Genomic DNA, 18,982 nt, shown 5'->3' with positions numbered 1-18,982 from the left:
CCTTAAAGGTATGTGTGAGACAACTTCAAATCTCCATACGTTCTGGATTGAAGTCAAGATGGAATATCCTGAGATTGCCACAAAAGCACTGAGGAGCCTGCTTCCGTTTCCAACATCCTGTCTTTGTGAAGCAGGGTTTTCTGCAGTGACGGCGACCAAAGCGAGATCACGGAGTAGACTGAACATAAGCAGCGCACTTGGGTGTCACTGTCTCCCATCCCCCCAGATGGGACCATCTAGTTGCAGGAAAACAAGCTCAGGGCTCCCACTGATTCTGCATGATGTGAGTTGTATGATTATTTATATATTACAGTGTAATAAGAATAGAAATAAAGCGCACGATAAACGTAATGCGCTTGAATCGTCCTGACACCAGCCCCCCACCCGACACCCCCGCCGTCCATGAAAAAACTGTCTTCCACGAAACCGGTCCCTGGTGCCAAAAAAGGTTGGGGACCGTTGTTTTAGGGGTCTAATTTCAGGGATGGGATTGAAGGCCTTTCTCTGAAAAAGAAAACAAAAAATGCACTCTCTCATTTTGCTTATTAACGTCGGAAGGTTTTTCCAACAGAGGACAACTTCCCATTCCACAAGTAGAGCTACTCAACCTTTCTTCCAAACCAGCTCTCCCTCCTGAATCCCTTCAATGAGAGATACCAGTGATTTTCTTTCTACTGAATAGAGATGGTTTTCACTTCTTGTATTCTGTATATGCTAGAGTCTGCATGAGCTAGGAACAAAAACCTTATAATCACTGAGGTAGGTCTTAAAATGAACATATTCTAGGGGAAGTTAGTATTTGAGAAATTCATTCACTTGCTCTCACATCAGCCTTTGGTTTGACAGGCCAGAAGTCTGAAATCAAGCAGGGTTGGGCCCTTCTGGAGGCTCTGAGGGAGCCGAGGTCATTCCATGCATCTCTCCTAGCTTCTGATGGCACCTCATAAACCTTAGGGCTCCTTGATTTGTATAACCCTCTGCCTCTGTCTTCACATGACTTTCTCCTTGTGTGATTCAAATCTCCCCCTTTCCTATAAGGACAACAGTCATTGGATTTGGGGCCCATACTAAATCCAGGATGATCTTATCCTGAGATCCTTAAATCTGCAAAGACTCTATCTGCAAATATGCTCTCATTCACACGTACAACAGGTTAGGACCTGGGCATACTTCTGGGGGACACTATTAAACCCACCACAGATGATCAAAAGGTCTGCCAAGTCAGCAATAAGTTGCTGGCCAATTCCTAAGAAATACAGATAGAAGCTGTTGCTAAGTACTAAGTTTCTGGTAAGAAAAAATAAACTTGGAGACCATACCAATTTTAATCGCTCATCTTTATTGATAAAATAGGTTCCTAGTAGTACATATTCTCAGACATAAATTTTAAGGTTCTGCTTAAAAAAAAAAGCATGGGCTAGAACACTTGCTATATAATAACATAAATGTCTTTAAACACCAAGTTCTTAAAATAATATCCAAGTAAGAAGACCAAGAATAAATTAACTCAACTTATCTGTTTACAAAAATAATTATTTATCAAGTAATGTTTTATAATAGAGCTGCCCCAATGAATTGCCTCAGACTTACTCCCAATTGTGTAGCTTATTTCAATTCTGACTTGGGATAAAAACTCTATGAATGAATGTGTCATCAAATTAAAGGATACTTTCCCCAAAACCAACAGAAAAGTTTAAAAATAAAGACTGTCACTTGTTTACCAAATAACAATTAAGGCCGCTGAATGAGAAAAGAAATCTATTTAATGTTTGGGCCATCAGCCCTTTTCTATTCAATCAGTCCCATCAACCCCACTTTCCCCAAACTTAAGATAAAAAATTCCGAAGTGAAAAGTAGTTTTGAATTTTACCAATATATGAAATTATACATAAAAGTTACCATGTAAATATTACTTTAACAAATTATATACTCCAAAGTAGGATTTTCTATTGTGCTATTTTTAATATATATTTAATGTGAGTACAGTATATTTAATAATCATATTTGACACTCTTACCTTTTCTTCTATAATCACGACAAAACATGAAAAATTTAGATTTCAACTGATGCTAAAGCACATTTCTATTTCTAGCAGCTTTTAAAAATTTATATACTGGATATATATTCTGTAAAAAATAAAACAAATACTTATAAATCCAGATTTCCCCCTCACCACCCCCTAGCCCTTTGACTGAAAGGTTACAAGAAACATCTTGTAGGTTATGAGAACCAGATGGAACTTTAGAATAGATCTAGAAAAAAAAATTTTTTTTTAATTTTAACTTACTGTTTCTATATGTCTTAAGCGTAATTACTTAAGAAAAAAAAAAGGTTTTGAGGCAGAGGAATTCCCAATTTACTTTGAAATTACCATACTTATCTTGCTATATCAAACATTTCAACTGTTAGCTAAATGAACTACATAATATCCTTAAAGATCAACCAGAGAAGAGAAAAATCTCATCTTCATTACTGATTTAGAACCAAAACTTAAACTTTCAAAGAAGTAGTTTAACCTACTAAATACGTCTCTTATAAGCTCTTCTTTCTTAGAAAGTAGTATTCCTTCTCTTTCATTCCTGAAATATTTCATATACTTAAGCAAATCATGGACAACTGTTAGTCAGTGTTAATTAGGATAAATTAGCTAAAATTAAATTACCTCTTTCATTTATGGTGCATGTAAAACGTTCCTAAGTCTTTCAAACTGAACTTTCTTTGACAAAAATTTAAATTAATGAGAAGGTAGATAGGCAATCATTAAAGCTGAAGTCTCATGGTACATAAGCTACTTGCTAACTTTCACCATACAGGGAGGATATAATTTAGTATGACGATTTTCCATTCAGAATACTGTGGCAAAATTTGTATTTTAAAATTGGGATGTTTCTATTAATTCCCAGACACTTGTTGGGCATATTCATGTTTATCCAAGTGTCAACCAGAAAGCCAGCAGCACTGCTGAAAGCTCTTGATACATTCAGCAGTCACTGTGAAAATCTTTAACTTGTTCACCAATTAACAAAGGCTTAGTTTCTATTTTTCAATTATAGTTTGGAATAATGTCTCTGACCATTGACTATGCATTTTCTTGTTGCTGTCTTTTAAAAATGTCATTGCCAGTGCACTGTACATATTATAAAAAATAAAACAAAGGGCAGCTTGAGATGGATTTTTCTGTTAATTCATTCACAGACTTAAAAGCTCTTCAGCTCTTCCTCAGACTCAGGTCACTATTGGTCACTAATGCTGATAAAGATGTACTTTCCGACACATCATCTTTTCTAAGATTCAAAAATGATTCTCGAGTTATTTGAAGGATCTCTCTCAAGCCTTTATTTTCTTGCTATAAGAAAGCACAAAAACAAAGAAGCAGTCACCGAGGTGGCTACAAGAGTACAAACATATCTTAAGAAAAGCCAAACTTATGAAGGTATGATAAATAAAAAGCAAGTACTGTAACTGGCAGAAATGTATTAAATGATAGATGCAGCTGAAGCTGACAACTTGAATCCACGGAACACTTTTTTAAAGAGGTAGGAATCATGTATTCAATGTCTTCCACCACTGAAAAGCCTTTTTATTTATGCAGCTGTAACTGTAGACAGAACCTCAGAAACAGCCTTATTTTATAATCACAGTATAGAAAATCACATTAAGAAAATAACACCTAGATTTATATTTGTGTAAACTCAGAAAGTCTGAATAATACCCTCGGGCTAAAAGCTCTCAGTACTTTAGTAATTTGATTATTTCCATGATAGCATGGAATGCAGGGCAAGCCCTGGTTTGCTTCCCTCACTGGAATTTAACAGCAGCAGGGCTGGCTGAATAGATTGTGATATTTCTTAGAAGGAAAGTTAAGTGACCAAATCTAGCACTGGTAAACAACTTTGCCTTTTTCTTCTAGATTTGTTACTGCAAGAAATTTTTAGACATTTACAAATAACTCTCATAATTTATTCTCTACTGCTTTGTCTTTTGGTCTTACTTTCTAAGTTTCAATGGTATAAATAAAGCAGAGATCAGCAAACTATGGCCTGGCTTGAGTGAGGCCTGTTGTTGTAAATTAAACTTTACTGGAACACAGTTGAGTCCAATCTTATTTTTTGTGTGTATAGCTGCTTTTTCATTACAATGCCAGAGGTGAGTAGCTACAACAGAGACTGCCTGTTTGCAAAGCTTAAAAGATTTACTCTCTGGCCTTTTACTGAAAAAGTTTGCTTACCTTTGTTATAAAGAATGAGAGAACTTTGTACACTTAGAGAAATCATTTTTGGCCCTCTATAACCAATTTCTCCACCATGATTTCAAAAGAAAGGTTTTAAAAGTATAAAGGTCTACTCTACTGATTTCAGTTATTCAACAATGACTTGTGCTTTTGCTACCACAAAATAAAGGACAGATGCGATAAAAGCTTTTATATTCCCCAGAAAAATACAAGTGGCCAAAGAATATGATTTGTGGACTGAAAACATTTCTCCCTGCATCACTGTGACCTCTAATAAAATAAAGATATTAAAAAAAATTACTAAGCTGAAGAAGTATATTCACCTAATAACAGAAGAGACACAGGATTAAAAAAAAAAATCAATTTTCCCAATTACTGGTATAAGTTTACTATTGATCCTAGACTCTTGCATTACTATATAAATGGTCTTGCATTATACACCCATATAACCAGTATCCAGATTAGGAAAAAGAACATTACTAGTATCCCAGAAAGTGTGTGTGTATATATATACATCTACATACGTATATTATTTTTTTAAGATTTTTGGGGGACCATTTTTAAAGTCTTTATTGAATTTGTTACAATATTGCTTCTGTTTTTTTTATGTTTTGGTTCTTTTGGCCACGAGGCATGTGGGATCTTAGCTCCCTGACCAGGGATCAAACCCGCACCCCCTGCATGGAAGGTGAAGTCTTAACCACTGGACCGCCAGGGAAGTCCCCAGAAAGTATATATTTTAAAGTGGGATATATTTTCTGGCATAAATCTTTGTATGGACAGTTTTCACCTACATGTGCAATTTAAAACCTACCTCAAGTTGAAATATTCGTTCCTGTTCCCTGCAACCCTGTTGCTCGTCGATTTCAATGGCTTTCCTCATTACTGCTGCCATTTCAGTTATCTGGTCAACATGTGCTTGTAATTCCTGAAAAAAAAGAGATGGAAGTTGTGAATCAGTGAAATACTTTTTTAAAATTTTTGGATCCTCCCCTTTTTATAAAATCTGCATTGCCACTTAATATGAATGTAATATCTTTACATTGCCATTTAACATAAATGTAATATATCAAACATATTTACAAGAAAGTTGACTGACCATGAATGTGCCTTTGAAGTCAGATTTCTGTTAGGACTAGGATTAAGGATAAGCAGCACAGTATATCTAAACCCATAAACAGGAAAAATACTCATTTCACGTTCCTCTCACCACAAATCATCAGCAACTTTTTCTTTTCTGCACCTACATACCCCATTGACCAAAGTAATGGGAAAGATAAGCATTCAATCTCTTTTCCTCACTGAAGTCTTCATGATTTAAAAATATTTTCTGTGTTTTCCATGCCTAAAAATTCATCTCAATTCAATCCAGAACTTTTCTAGATTATAATCCTCATTGAGAGCAGGAACTGTACATTGCTTATATTTGCCTACTATTTAATGTTAGGTACATAGTAGATAATAAGTATTGAGTAAAATGAACAGAGTTCTTCTTTAAAGTATTGAATATTAAATGGCCTTTGCAAACTGTTCAAAATATAATTTTAGTATAAAATAGACATCCACATTTGTTTGGCACAGCAAGTAGCATAAATTTCTTCCAATCTCATTCTCTTATTCTTTTTTGCATACCTATGATGAGCCAGGCACTGTGCTAGGTGACAGGAATATGAAGCCTGTTAAGAAATGTTCCCTGATTTCAAGGAGCTTACAGTCAATGAAACAGACAGACAAAAGGTTTATAATCAACAAACATGAGAATAATACTTTTTTAAATGAACAACTTCTATAGACCATTGTTCACTAGCAATTGAGGGTCATTTTGTTATACTAAGGACAAAACTTAAATATAAAAGTTAATAGCTCCCCAAATAAACACTGTCTCTTAAATAGTTGTATATACTCTGTAAAAAGTATTTGAACAAGACCCCCCAAAACCTACAAAACTAGTAAACTATGGAAGGAATATAATAGAGAATAGGAATATCTTTAGCAAACCGCACATTTAATATCTTCTTAACCAACAAAAATACAGATCCTTATATTATTTTAACACAATCTATAAAAAGCTAGTATGCAGGAAGAAGTCAAAATAAAAGATTACGCTGTCCAGTATGGCACTATTTAAATTTAAATTACTTGAAGTCAAATACAATTTTAAGAAATTAACAATTCAGCCCCTCAGGTCGCACTAGTCACACATCAAGTACTTAATAGCCACATGTGGCTGGTGGCTTCCATATTGAACAGCATAAAGAACATTTCCATCACTGCAGAAAGTTCTATTGGACAGCTCTGGATTAGATTATGATAGCAAGAATGATATCAAGACAAACATCTGTCGTAGTTTAAAAACACTCTGTAGTAGTTTAAAAAAAATGATTACAATCCCTCCCACTGTAAAGGGAGCCTAATGTTTAAACACAAGTTAAGTATAGATAACTGCAGCAGCAAACTGAATAAGGGTAATGAGTAAAAATTTTGAATACCAACAGCTTTCTCAGTTTATGATTTGGTGTCTTATGGCACTGACCTAGGTTAAACGACTACAAGGAAGCAGGTAATTACTTGCCTTTAAAACGAAAGAAGACAAGAAACTACTAATTCTTTCAGGACAGTCTGTTTTAATAAAATCATCGTAAGAAAAAAACCCCAATACTTCAAACAGAAGTGTATTTTTATAGGTCTGGTTCCTGGGTGGCTCACTTATTACAATAAAATCTTCAGGGAAGTGTCATGGATCTCTTAATAGGCACAAGAAGGCAAGACCTGTGCTTTCAAAACTGTCTTAAAGGCAAGAAGTGCTAGCAACATAAACCTTGCACTGTCTTGAAATGCCTTTCAAGAAGAAAAGGCAGTTAAAACACAAAAGACACAATGGAGAGGGTATACTACTATACTTAATAACACCTAAACAAAGGCAATTTTACTGTGAACTCAAACTAAAGGACTATAACTATGGAAAATCTGAATTAAAACAGTTCATTTAATAGTTTGATTGAACAAAATTTTTAGGAAATCAGATTAAAATTATTACCAAGAAAACATCTTTGATGTCCAGCAAGAGGATGACCGTTTGGAGCTTACTAAAATTTTGCATCTATAGCTAACAAGAACAATAACATGAAAGGCTGGCCCAAAGAACCTTTAAAGCCTGCAATTATCTAACAGGCTATGTATAATACAATACACAGAGAATTGATGACAGACTTAAAGTTTCTACACTGAGTATTTTTGCAAGGCTATGAAAAGCACAGCGTTTTTAAAAGCAATTTCATTTATTTGCTGATTTAATTTGGGAGGAGAATTCAATGTAAAAGAACTTTTTAAATGGACCCCCCTTCCATCCACACCCCAAAAGCTGACTGTTTTATTTAGTGTACATTCTGATTTGCTTCCAAGTGCCTCCTCTGCAGTCCGTGTTGAGGTGCTTCAAGGATGTGTCGAGATGCATCAAGGAAGAATCCTTCGGAGCTGTTACGATGCACCATGTCAATCTGTAGTACAGAGTCATTATAATGTTAATACGGATATTATCCGTAATTTAAAAACTGAATGAGTGTTAGTTCATGCGTGTTAGCCAACTGTTTGAAATGTTTGTTTTTTTAAGATTTCCAAAAAGGTAGCAGTTCAAAAATAATGTAAAAATGAGTATTTGGATGAAAATGAGTTCTCCTCAAACTTTTTATTGGTTTTTAAACGTGTGCTCAAAAACTTCCAGGTTGAGGACAAAATTCTATGTTACACTAGTCTCAAAAGGTTCTCTTACTCCAAAATGCTGTTACGTGTAACTTTGTTTATCAGCCCTAAATGTGTTATAAAATTATTTTTGTGCTTACGCACGTCAGAGCACTAGTACCTAAACATATCTTGGAAGCTCATATTTATCACACAAGTTTCTCTGCTCACCCACTTCTGCTTGTTGACCCCAATAATTAATTCAACGCTAGATTTAGATGGATTTGCTACCTTTCCTTGCCACTGTCCCAGATTCTCCTCGTGAGAACTAATCTTGCTTCCTCTAGTATTCCAGTAATAATTCAGATCTCTATTTTAGGATTCATCACATCCTACCTTATATTAGATAATCACGTTTGTGTCTATATCTCCCAATACACTGAAAGCTTCTATGGTAGAGTAATAAACTTATTCATTCATCTTATTATTAATAATAACTAAGCCAGTGCAAGTCTGTTTGAATCAAAGTGTCTCCTTTTTGTTAATAAATATCTGTTTGAATCAAAGTGTCTCCTTTTTGGGAAAAATCAAAATCACAAACATTAATATGTATTAGTTAGAATTAATAACAAGTAACTAAACTGTCATTTCATGGAAGGCAAGAATCAGCACTTAGATGAAGAATTCAATTGAGATAATTGAAAAAGGATGATTTACAGCTATCTTAAGAAATGTTTAACTTTGCTAATTAATAAAACAGCTGTGATGAGTGGTAAAATCTAATGTGTTTTAGAAAACATTTGCTTCTGACATAGCTGCTACCACAAGAGACTAGCTAGCTTCAGTACCTTATTCTTAAGCACTAGTTTGCCAGAGCATTCTCTTTAGATCTTAAAAAATCTAAGTTGTTAAACATAAGGGCCTTTTGGAATGTCTCAAGATTATACTTATCTTACCAATAATTTTAAGTCAGTTCATATTTGTACCTTAAAAAAACCTCTTAAATTATATATTTAAAATTAAACTTTTTATAATGATCTCATTAACAACAGATACAGTTTATAGTCAAAAGATTGCCATTTAACTATCCAAGGTTTCCTTTTGGATAGGAGATGAATAACATAGCTAGATAATATTAAAGCCACATTTATTTTTACTGTTTTACTATTTGACACAAGAGCTGTCGATTACTAACTTCCTTAATATGTAGAGTTGAATTTACATATTAAAGCAATTCACTAGGTATTTAATTTTAATAGAATTAATAATTTTAAAATACCTACAAGCACCAAGACGGAAGAAATATAACATTTTAAGGAATCTAAAAAGTGTTTCAATAATAGAGAAAGATAAAAATGTTATATGAATATTTCTTAAATAATATTAGTTATAACTAATAGTTAGTTCACCATTATCCAATACAGATAATGGCCTAGTAGTCACAATCTATTCTAATATTTTTATTTCACACCAGCAGTTAAAAATCAGTTTAAAATAAAACATAAACGGAAAAGGACTATTCTACCTGTTTTCAAAACAGGTGCTAGTAAACACAGGGATCAGAATGAGTATGATGAACAGCAGGAAAAACCCTAATTTCTATTAGTTCAGCTCTGTCTCTAGAAATGATATTAAGTGATATGTGATGGAGGAGGGGGTGGGGAGGCAATATATTTTATATATACATAAATATATATTTGATACATATATTTCCTCTCCCCCCCCACCATGGCACTTCCATTAATAATCAGGAGTATCTATAGTCTGGATGAATTAACCTCATTCAGAAAATAGTCTTAAGAAAAACAAATCTACCTTTAGCTGTTTTCAGATTTTTAAAAAAGTTTTAAGCATTTAATTTTCATTTTTGCAAGAGATATCAATACACAAATTAAAAGAAGTATTTCTTACAAGCAGATAACCTTATAAAAATAATTTTGAATTGAACAGACTTACCTTTATTTCCCAAATAAAGTTTATTTTTTAATATATATTAAAGCTACTAGGGAAGAATGGGAGTTAGAAGAGTAAATCAAACAGAAAATGATACATAACATGAAAAAAATAAGGAGAAGAAAATGTCAAAAAGAGAAGTATTCAATATCATGTAAGTAAGATTCCTATGATTTTTTTAAAAATCTGAACACAAGTTAACCAACTGTCCTTTTCTATTTCAAATTATATTTACAGAAAGGATTACCTTGGTGTGCTGCTCTTTTAACTTCATTATTATCCCTGGATCATCTTTTTTGCTAGCCATTAGCAATCTAAACATTTGCTCTCGATACTTGCTCATTATAAGTTCCAAGGCAGACTGATGTTCTTCCAGGGATGTACGTAATTCTATCAAAAACAACAGTATATTTTATTCAAACTTGAGTTCAGGATGTACAAAGTATTCTCTTCCACATTAATCAAAAAAGCAATTTATAAAGGGGGTATTTTAAAAAGAAAATATGAGGTACAAAAATCTAGCCACATAGAAATAAAGGATACTGGGGCTTCCCTGGTGGCGCAGTGGTTGAGAGTCCACCTGCCGATGCAGGGGACACGGGTTCGTGCCCCGGTCCGGGAAGATTCCACATGCCACAGAGCGGCTGGGCCCATGAGCCATGGCTGCTGGCCTGTGCGTCCAGAGCCTGTGCTCCGCAACAGGAGAGGCCACAATAGTGAGAGGCCTGCGCCACAAAAAAAAAAAAAAAAGAAAAAAAAAAAAAAAAAAAGAAATAAAGGATACCAAATGGAGTCCTTTATTAGTTCTCAAAATGACCATTTTAAACTCATTTTTTGAGGAATCATTTTAACAAATATTTACTGAATAGGAATTAAGTATCAGATCATGCTCTATATTAGGAATACCAAACGGCCATAAAGCTCAGAGTCTAGTGGAGAAAACAAAACATAAATAATTAAAATACAATGTGGTAAGTGTAGAGTGGAGCTCTATCCAAATACATATAGAAAGTCTGTGAGGAAAAATTGGTGAAAGCTTCACAGTTGTATAGTATTGAGATCAACTTGCATTCCTTGAAATGAAAAATAAATGACAGGGCATTCTAAGCAGGGAGGCATGAAACTGGATGGTGTGTTTGGGAAATAGTTCAGGGTTACAAGAGCAAAGGTTTCACGGAGAAGAGAAGTATGGGAAGAATACAAAAAAGAAGGCTTGGAGTCGACTTTGAAGGACGATGGATAAGAAAATAGTACACAGTGAAGGTTCTCAAGCAAAAGAATAACATAATCAGATATATTTTTGAAAAATCAATCTGATGCCTGTGTTGAAGATGGACTGGAGGGAAAAGACACTGAAATCAGGGAGACCAATGAGGACAGTTCAGGCAAGAGACTATGAACACCTAAGTTGTGGGCCAAAGTGGTGGGACTGCCGAGAATGAAACGGAGTTATTTCATAGGTAATGACAATGGTGCAAACTGGATACTGAGGGTGAGAGTCTTAAGATCCAAGTAAGGTAGACATTCATATGTAGGACAGGATAAAGAGCAATAAATATCCTCTCTATCTGGGGAGCTACCTTGATCACACGCCTCTTAATCACCACATCAGAGCCTTTTGCCCTCAGCTGTCTGTGGTTCTGCTTCTGCATGGGCTCCAACTAACTTCACATAGGAGCAATCTGACTTCAGACTTCTGCCTGGCTTCCGGCTAGCACCGTGCACCTCTGTCTTCCACCCCCGAGTCACATAGCACAAATGAAATTGCCTTTCATAGCTAAGCTAAAAAAGTTTTATTACTCAGTACCGAGAGTACTGGCTGACACAAGGGAGGAGATGTAGAGTGTCAGGTCCATTAAAAATATGCTATCTTAATCCTCATCCAAATCTGAGACGAGGATATTATCCATTCCATCATGCAGATGGAGAAACTGAGACTCTGCAAAGGATAAAATATTTCTCCAATTTAATAAAATTCAACTGTAAAAAGAGTGATGTGTGACCCAGCAGAAACAAAAAATAGATGTGTGATAGCAGCAAGAATGGAGAAGAAATGAAGATGGAGTGAGTCAGGAAATGTGTAGGTATTGCTGCTAGTCCGTGGGTGCCTCAACAGTCCTTGTTGTTTCCTTCCACATTCCTGAAATAGTGCCTGCGCTGCCTTTTCCTCAAAGTTCCAGCTAAGCATGCTGTTTCCTAGTGGAACCCTAAATAATACAGCAGCCACGTGGTTGGCAGGGTCTTGGAGCTCGGTCCTGGTGTCAGGTGGGAGAGCTGAGTTCAGCTGGGAGAGCTGAGTTCAGGACACTGGACCACCAGAGACCTCCCAGCCACACGTAATATCAATTGGTGAGAGCTCTCCCAGAGATCTCCAAACTCAACGCTAAGACCCAGCTCCACCCAACAGCCAGCAAGCTCCAGTGCTGCACGCCCCATGCCAAACGACTACCAAGACAGGAACACAGCCCCACCATTAGCAGAGAGGCTGCCTAAAATCATACTAAGTTCACAGAAATCCCAAAACACACCACCGGACGTGCCCCTGCCCACCAGAAAGATAAGATCCAGCCCCACCCACCAGAACACAGGAACCAGTCCCCTCCACCAGGAAGCCTACATAACCACTGAACCAGCCCTCACCCACAGGGGGCAGACACCAGAAACAATGGGAACTATGAACTTGCAGCCTGCAAAAAGGAGACCCCAAAGTTAAACAAAATGAGAAGACAGAGAAATATGCAGCAGAAGAAGGAACAAGGTAAAAACCCACCAGACCAAACAAATGAAGAGGAACTAGGCAGTCTACCTGAAAAAGAATTCAGAGTTATGATAGTAAACATGATCCAAAATCTTGGAAACAGAATGGAGAAAATACAAGAAACATTTAACAAGGACTAGAAGAACTAAAGAGCAAACAAACAATGATGAACAAAACAATAAATGAAATTAAAAATTCTCTAGAAGGAATCAATAGCAGAATAACTAAGACAGGAGAACGGATAAGTGACCTGGAAAATAAAACAGTGGAAATAACTACGGCAGAGCAGAATAAAGAAAAAAGAATGAAAAGAATTGAGGACAATCTCAGAGACCTCTCTGAGACAACATTAAACACACCAACATTCAAATTATAGGGGTCCCAGAAGCAAAAGAGAAAAAGAAAGGGTCTGAGAAAAGATTTGAAGAGACTATAGCTGAAAACTTTCCTAACATAGGAAAGGAAATACTCAATCAAGACCAGGAAGTGCAGAGAGTTCCATACAGGATAAATCCAAGAAGAAACACGCCAAGACACATATCAATCAAACTATCAAAAATTAAATACAAAGAAAAAATATTAAAAGCAACAAGGGAAAAGCAACAAATAACATACAAGGGAATCCCCATAAGGTTAACAGCTGATCCTTCAGCAGAAACCCTGCAAGCCAGAAGGGAGTGGTAGGACATATTTAAACTGATGAAAGGGAAAAACCTACAATCAAGATTACTCTACCCGGCAAGGATCTCATTCAGATTCGAAGGAGAACTTAAAACCTTTACAGACAAGCAAAAGCTAAGAGAATTCAGCACCACCAAACCAGCTTTACAACAAATGCTAAAGGAACTTCTCTAGGCAGGAAACACAAGAGAAGGAAAAGACCTCCAATAAAAAACCCAAAACAATTAAGAAAACGGGATTAGGAACATACATATCGATAATTACCTTAAATGTAAAAGGATTAAATGCTCCAACCAAAAGACATACACTGGCTGAATGTATACAAAAACAAGACCCATATATATGCTGTCTACAAGAGACCCACTTCAGACCTAGAGACACATACAGACCGAAAGTGAGGGGATGGAAAAAGATATTCCATGCAAATGGAAATCAAAAGAAAGCTGGAGTAGCAATTCTCATATCAGACAAAATAGACTTTAAAATAAAGACTATTACAAGAGCCAAAGAAGGACACCACATAATGATCAAGGGATCAATCCAAGAAAAAGATGTAACAACTGTAAATATTTATGCACCCAACACAGGAGCACCTCAATACATCAGGCAAATGCTAACAGCCATAAAAGGGGAAATCGACAGTAACACAATAATAGTAGGGGACTTTAACACCCCACTTTCACCAATGGACAGATCATCCAAAATGAAAATAAATAAGGAAACACAAGCTTTAAATGACACATTAAACAAGATGGACTTAATTGATATTTATAGGACATTCCATCCAAAAACAACAGAATACATGTTCTTCTCAAGTGTTCATGGAACATTCTCCAGTACAGACCATATCTAGGGTCACAAATGAAGCCTTGGTAAATTTAAGAAAACTGAAGTCATATCAAGTATCTTTTCTGACCATAACACTATGAGACTACATATTGATTACAGGAAAAAAACTGTAAAAAATACAAACACATGGGGGCCAAACAATACACTATAAATAACCAAGAGATCCCTAAAGAAATCAAAGAGGAAATTAAAAATTACCTAGAAACAAATGACAATGAAAATACGATGACCAAAAACCTATGGGATGCAGCAGAAGCAGTTCTAAGTGGGGAGTTGGCAGCAATACAATCCTACCTCAAGAAACAAGAAACATCTCAGATAAACAACCTAACCTTACAACAAAAGCAATCAGAGAAAGAAGAACAAGAAAACGCCCAAAGTTGGCAGAAGGAGAGAAATCATACAGATCATATCAGAAATAAATGAAAAAGAAATGAAGGAAACAATAGGAAGATCAATATAACTAAAAGCTGGTTCGTAAAGAAGATAAATAAAATTGATAAACCATTAGCCAGACTCATCAAGAAAAAAAGGGAGAAAAATCAACAAAATTAGAAATGAAAACGGAGAAGTAACAACTGACACTGCAGAAATACAAAGGATCATGAGAGATTACTACAAGCAACTCTATGCCAATAAAATGGACAACCTGGAAGAAATGGACAAATTTGGAAGAATCAACATTGTGAAAATGACCAAACTACCCAAAGCTATCTACAGATTCAAAGCAATCCCTACCAAACTACCAAAGGCATTTTTCACAGAACTAGAACAAAAAATTTCACAATTTGTATGGAAACTCAAATGACCCCGAATAGCCAAAGCAATCTTGAGAAAGAAAAATGGAGCTGGAGCAGTCAGGCTCCTGGACTTCAGACTATACTACAAAGCTACAGTAATGAAGACAGTATGGTACTGGCACAAAAACAGAAATATAGATCAATGGAACAGGATAGAAAGCCAAGAGGTAAACCCACGCACATATGGTCACCTTATCTTTGATAAAGGAGGCAAGAATATACAATGGTGAAAAGACAGTCTCTTCAATAAGTGGTGCTGGGAAAACTGGACAGCTACATGTAAAAGAATGAAATTAGAACACTCCCTAACACCATACACAAAAATAAACTCAAAATGGATTAAAGACCTAAATGTAAGGCCAGACACTCTAAAACTCTTAGAGGAAAACACAGGCTGAACATTCTATGACATAAATCACAGCAAGATCCTTTTTGACCCACCTCCTAGAGAAATGGAAATAAAAACAAAAATAAACAAATGGGACCTAATGAAACTTCAAAGCTTTTGCACAGCAAAGGAAACCATAAACAAGATGAAAAGACAACCCTCAGAATGGGAGAAAATATTTGCAAATGAAGCAACTGACAAAGGATTAATCTCCAAAATGTACAAGCAGTTCATGCAGCTCAATATTAAAAAAATAAACAACCCAATCCAAAAATGGGCAGAAGACCTAAATAGGCATTTCTCCAAAGAATATATACAGATTGCCAACAAACACATGAAAGGATGCTATCACCTCACACCAGTCAGAATGGCCATCGTCAAAAAATCTACAAACAATAAATGCTGGAGAGGGTTTGGAGAAAAGGAACCCTCTTGCACTGTTGGTGGGAATGTAAATTGATACAGCCACTATGGAGAACAGTATGGAGGTTCCTTAAAAAACTAAAAATAGAACTACCATATGACCCAGCAATCCCACTACTAGGCATATACCCAGAGAAAACCATAATTCAAAAAGACACATGCACCCCAATGTTCACTGCAGCAGTGTTTACAATAGCCATACAATGGAAGCAGCCTAGATGTCTATCAACAGATGAATGGATAAAGAAGATGTGGCACATATATACAATGCAATATTACTCAGCCATAAAAAGAAACGATCCTGAGCTATTTGTAGTGAGGTGGATGGACCTAGAGTCTGTCATACAGAGTGAAGTAAGTCAGAAAGAGAAAAACAAATACCGTATCCTAACAGATATGTATGGAATCTAAAAAAAAAAAAAAAAAATGGTTCCAACTAACCTAGGGGCAGGACAGGAATAAAGACGCAGACGTAGAGGATGGACTTGAGGACATGGGGAGGGGGAAGGGTAAGCTGGGATGAAGTGAGAGAGTGGCAATGACATATATACACTACCAAAAGCAAAACAGATAGCTAGTAGGAAGCAGCTGCATAGCAGAGGGAGATGAGCTCAGTGCTTTGTGACCACCTAGAGGGGTAGGATAGGGAGGATGGGAGTGAGATGCAAGAGGGAGGGGATATGGGGTTATACGTATATGTATAGCTGATTCACTGTTATACAGCAGAAACTAACACAACATTGCAAAGCAATTTATTCCAATGAAGATGTTTTAAAAAAAGAGCAATAACTACGATTTAGGCATAATGGACTAGAAATGTCAAAAAGTAACTTTAACTGGCTATTTTCCCATTTTATTTAATTAATTAATTTATTGACCATGCCACACAGCTTGTGGAATCTTAGTTCCCCAAGCAGGTACTGAACCCGGGCCCATGGCAGTGAAAGTGCAGAGTCATAACTGCCGGACCACCAGGGAATTCCCTTTTTTCCCATTTTAAAAAATAGTAATTGGTCCCAAGTTGATAGTACAGTTGCAGATTAAAGTTCTCTTTTGATTTGCTATACACAGTGATAATATAGCTTGCCTTTGTTCTCTTGTTGCAATTCTCTGATTTGTCTGTTTTCTTGCTGGATACCCATAACTAATGTGGACCGTGGCCGATGTCTTGCAACTTCATTAAGTTCTTGAATTTCTTCTTGATACTAATGAAAAGATTTTTATTAAAATGTAAGAGAAAATATTTGAAAATATGTATCCGATACACACACACACACACATATATGTATATTTGATAAAGAACCCTTACAACTCAACAATAAAAGGAAAAATAACTCAATTTAAAAATGGGCAAACAAGTAAGTTCTGAGGATGTAATGTACATCATGGTGTCTAGAGTTAACAATATTGTATTATATACTTGCAAGTTGCCAAGAGAATACATCTTAAATGTATACACACACACACGAACGGTAATTATGTGAGGTGATGGAGGTATTAACTAACCTCATTGTGGTACGTAATCTTTTCACAAAATATACATATATCAATATATATTGTACACCTTAAAGTTACACAATGTTGTATGTCAAGTATATCTCAGTAAAGCTGGAAAAAAATAGGTAAAGGATTTGAAGAGACATTTCTCTAAAGAAAATAAACACATAAAAGATGCTTAACACCATTAGTCATTCAGGAAATACAATTCAGTGTAACAAGGAGATACCACTTCACAACGACTAGGATGAGCTTAATCAAAAAGCAAGTAATAGCAAGTGTTGGAGAGGATGTGGAGAAATCACTCCCATATACTGTTCATGGGAATGTAAAATGATATGCCTGCTCTGGAAAACAGTCAGGCAGATGCTCTAAAAGTTAAATATAGATTTTTAAGACCCATCCATTCTAATTGAACTAGGTATATACCCAAGAAAATTGAAAACATATGTCCACATAGAAACTTACAAACAACTATTCATAGCAGTATTATACATAATAGCCAAAAAATAGAAACAATCCAAATGTCCATCAACCAATGAACAGATAAACACAATGTGCTGTATCCTTACAATGAATATTATTTAGCAATAAAAAGGAAGCAGGTACTGATACATGCTACAACATCGATGAAACCTGAAAACATTACGTTAAAAAAAGTCACAGAAAGCCACATATTGTATGATTCCATTCATATGAAATGTCTAAAAGAGGCAAATCCGTAGAGACAGACAGATTTGTAGTTTCCAGCGGCCAGGGAAAGGGAGACCTAGGGAGTAGCTACTAATGGATATGGGCTTTTGGGGTAATGAAGTGTTCTCAAACTAGATAGTAATTATGGTTGCACAGCATGTGAATATACTAAAATCCAAGGACCTGCACTCTTCAAAAGGGTAAACTTTATGGTATGGTTCTTAACTCTGGTTGTCAACCCCCCTTTTTCACAACTCAATACCAGATATATATGTTCACTGGAATGCATGAATCAAGGTAGACAGGGATGTATGTAATGTGTTTAGGGCAACAGAGTTGCAAAACAAAATAAGTAAACTTCCTTCACTATTTTCAGCAGCTTTGTTAAAAGCAGTAACCCTGGGTTGCTTCCTTTTACAAAAGGGATGATGCATTTCTAGAGTGTAAGCTATGAATATATATTTTCCTCCAGTGATTTCCATCATAATATCAGAGATTTTATAATTCTCTTAGAGTTGAAACTCTTTATCAAAAGAGGGCTTAAAATAGTAGCTCACTGGAAAGTTCTTATATACAACAGTAAGGATAACAAGAAGTGAAGCCCTTTTTATTTCTTCTTTAACTGGCAGCATTAAATGAAAAATAAGGTAGGAAGTACAAATGCAGTAACTGCAAAAGGTGGAAACCAGATATTGCTTTGCATCATTTTCAAAAACTATTTTATCGTTAAATAGTGTCACCTAAATACTCTTATAAAGACAAATATTTCTACATTATAAAAATAGGAGACAGAGCAAAATACGTGTCAATTATATAGTGAAAGATATTATCTGGTCTTTGTCAAATGTATCTAGACCTAAAAAATTCATATATTTTCCAAACTCAAATGTGCATCACTGTCAGGAAAGTGATCAAGTCTATATGTTTTAGAATATATACATATATACATGCCAGTCGAACTTGACAAAATTACATTTCGGTCTAAAGTAAACTGAAACACACCAGTCAAGCTACTTTTAAATTTTAGAGAA

The 18,982-nt window shown here is 35.6% G+C and overlaps 1 protein-coding gene across 2 annotated transcripts in view; it reads right to left on the bottom strand.

Moving 5' to 3' along the window:
* Nucleotides 1–1,318: 1,318 nt before the first annotated feature.
* The window catches only part of FGFR1OP2 (FGFR1 oncogene partner 2), a 31,732-nt gene continuing 14,068 nt past the window's right edge, over nucleotides 1,319–18,982 (bottom strand). The window contains exons 3-7 of one of the 2 annotated variants that reach the window (XM_024733078.1): nucleotides 16,849–16,966; nucleotides 10,110–10,252; nucleotides 7,615–7,728; nucleotides 5,046–5,159; nucleotides 1,319–3,346 (exon numbers count right to left, since the gene is read on the bottom strand). In XM_024733078.1, the coding sequence (XP_024588846.1) occupies nucleotides 3,209–3,346; nucleotides 5,046–5,159; nucleotides 7,615–7,728; nucleotides 10,110–10,252; nucleotides 16,849–16,966 (627 nt within the window). In that variant the 3' untranslated portion in view covers nucleotides 1,319–3,208. The remainder of the gene's footprint in view (nucleotides 3,347–5,045; nucleotides 5,160–7,614; nucleotides 7,729–10,109; nucleotides 10,253–16,848; nucleotides 16,967–18,982) is intronic. The other variant, XM_024733079.1, reaches the window with a different exon arrangement.

The sequence above is a fragment of the Neophocaena asiaeorientalis genome, unplaced genomic scaffold (assembly GCF_003031525.2).
Source record: "Neophocaena asiaeorientalis asiaeorientalis breed wild unplaced genomic scaffold, Neophocaena_asiaeorientalis_V1.1 scaffold150, whole genome shotgun sequence".
Taxonomy (NCBI): Eukaryota; Metazoa; Chordata; class Mammalia; order Artiodactyla; family Phocoenidae; genus Neophocaena; species Neophocaena asiaeorientalis.
Note: the sequence above shows the minus strand (reverse complement) of the source record. Positions and strands in the feature narration are given on the sequence as shown.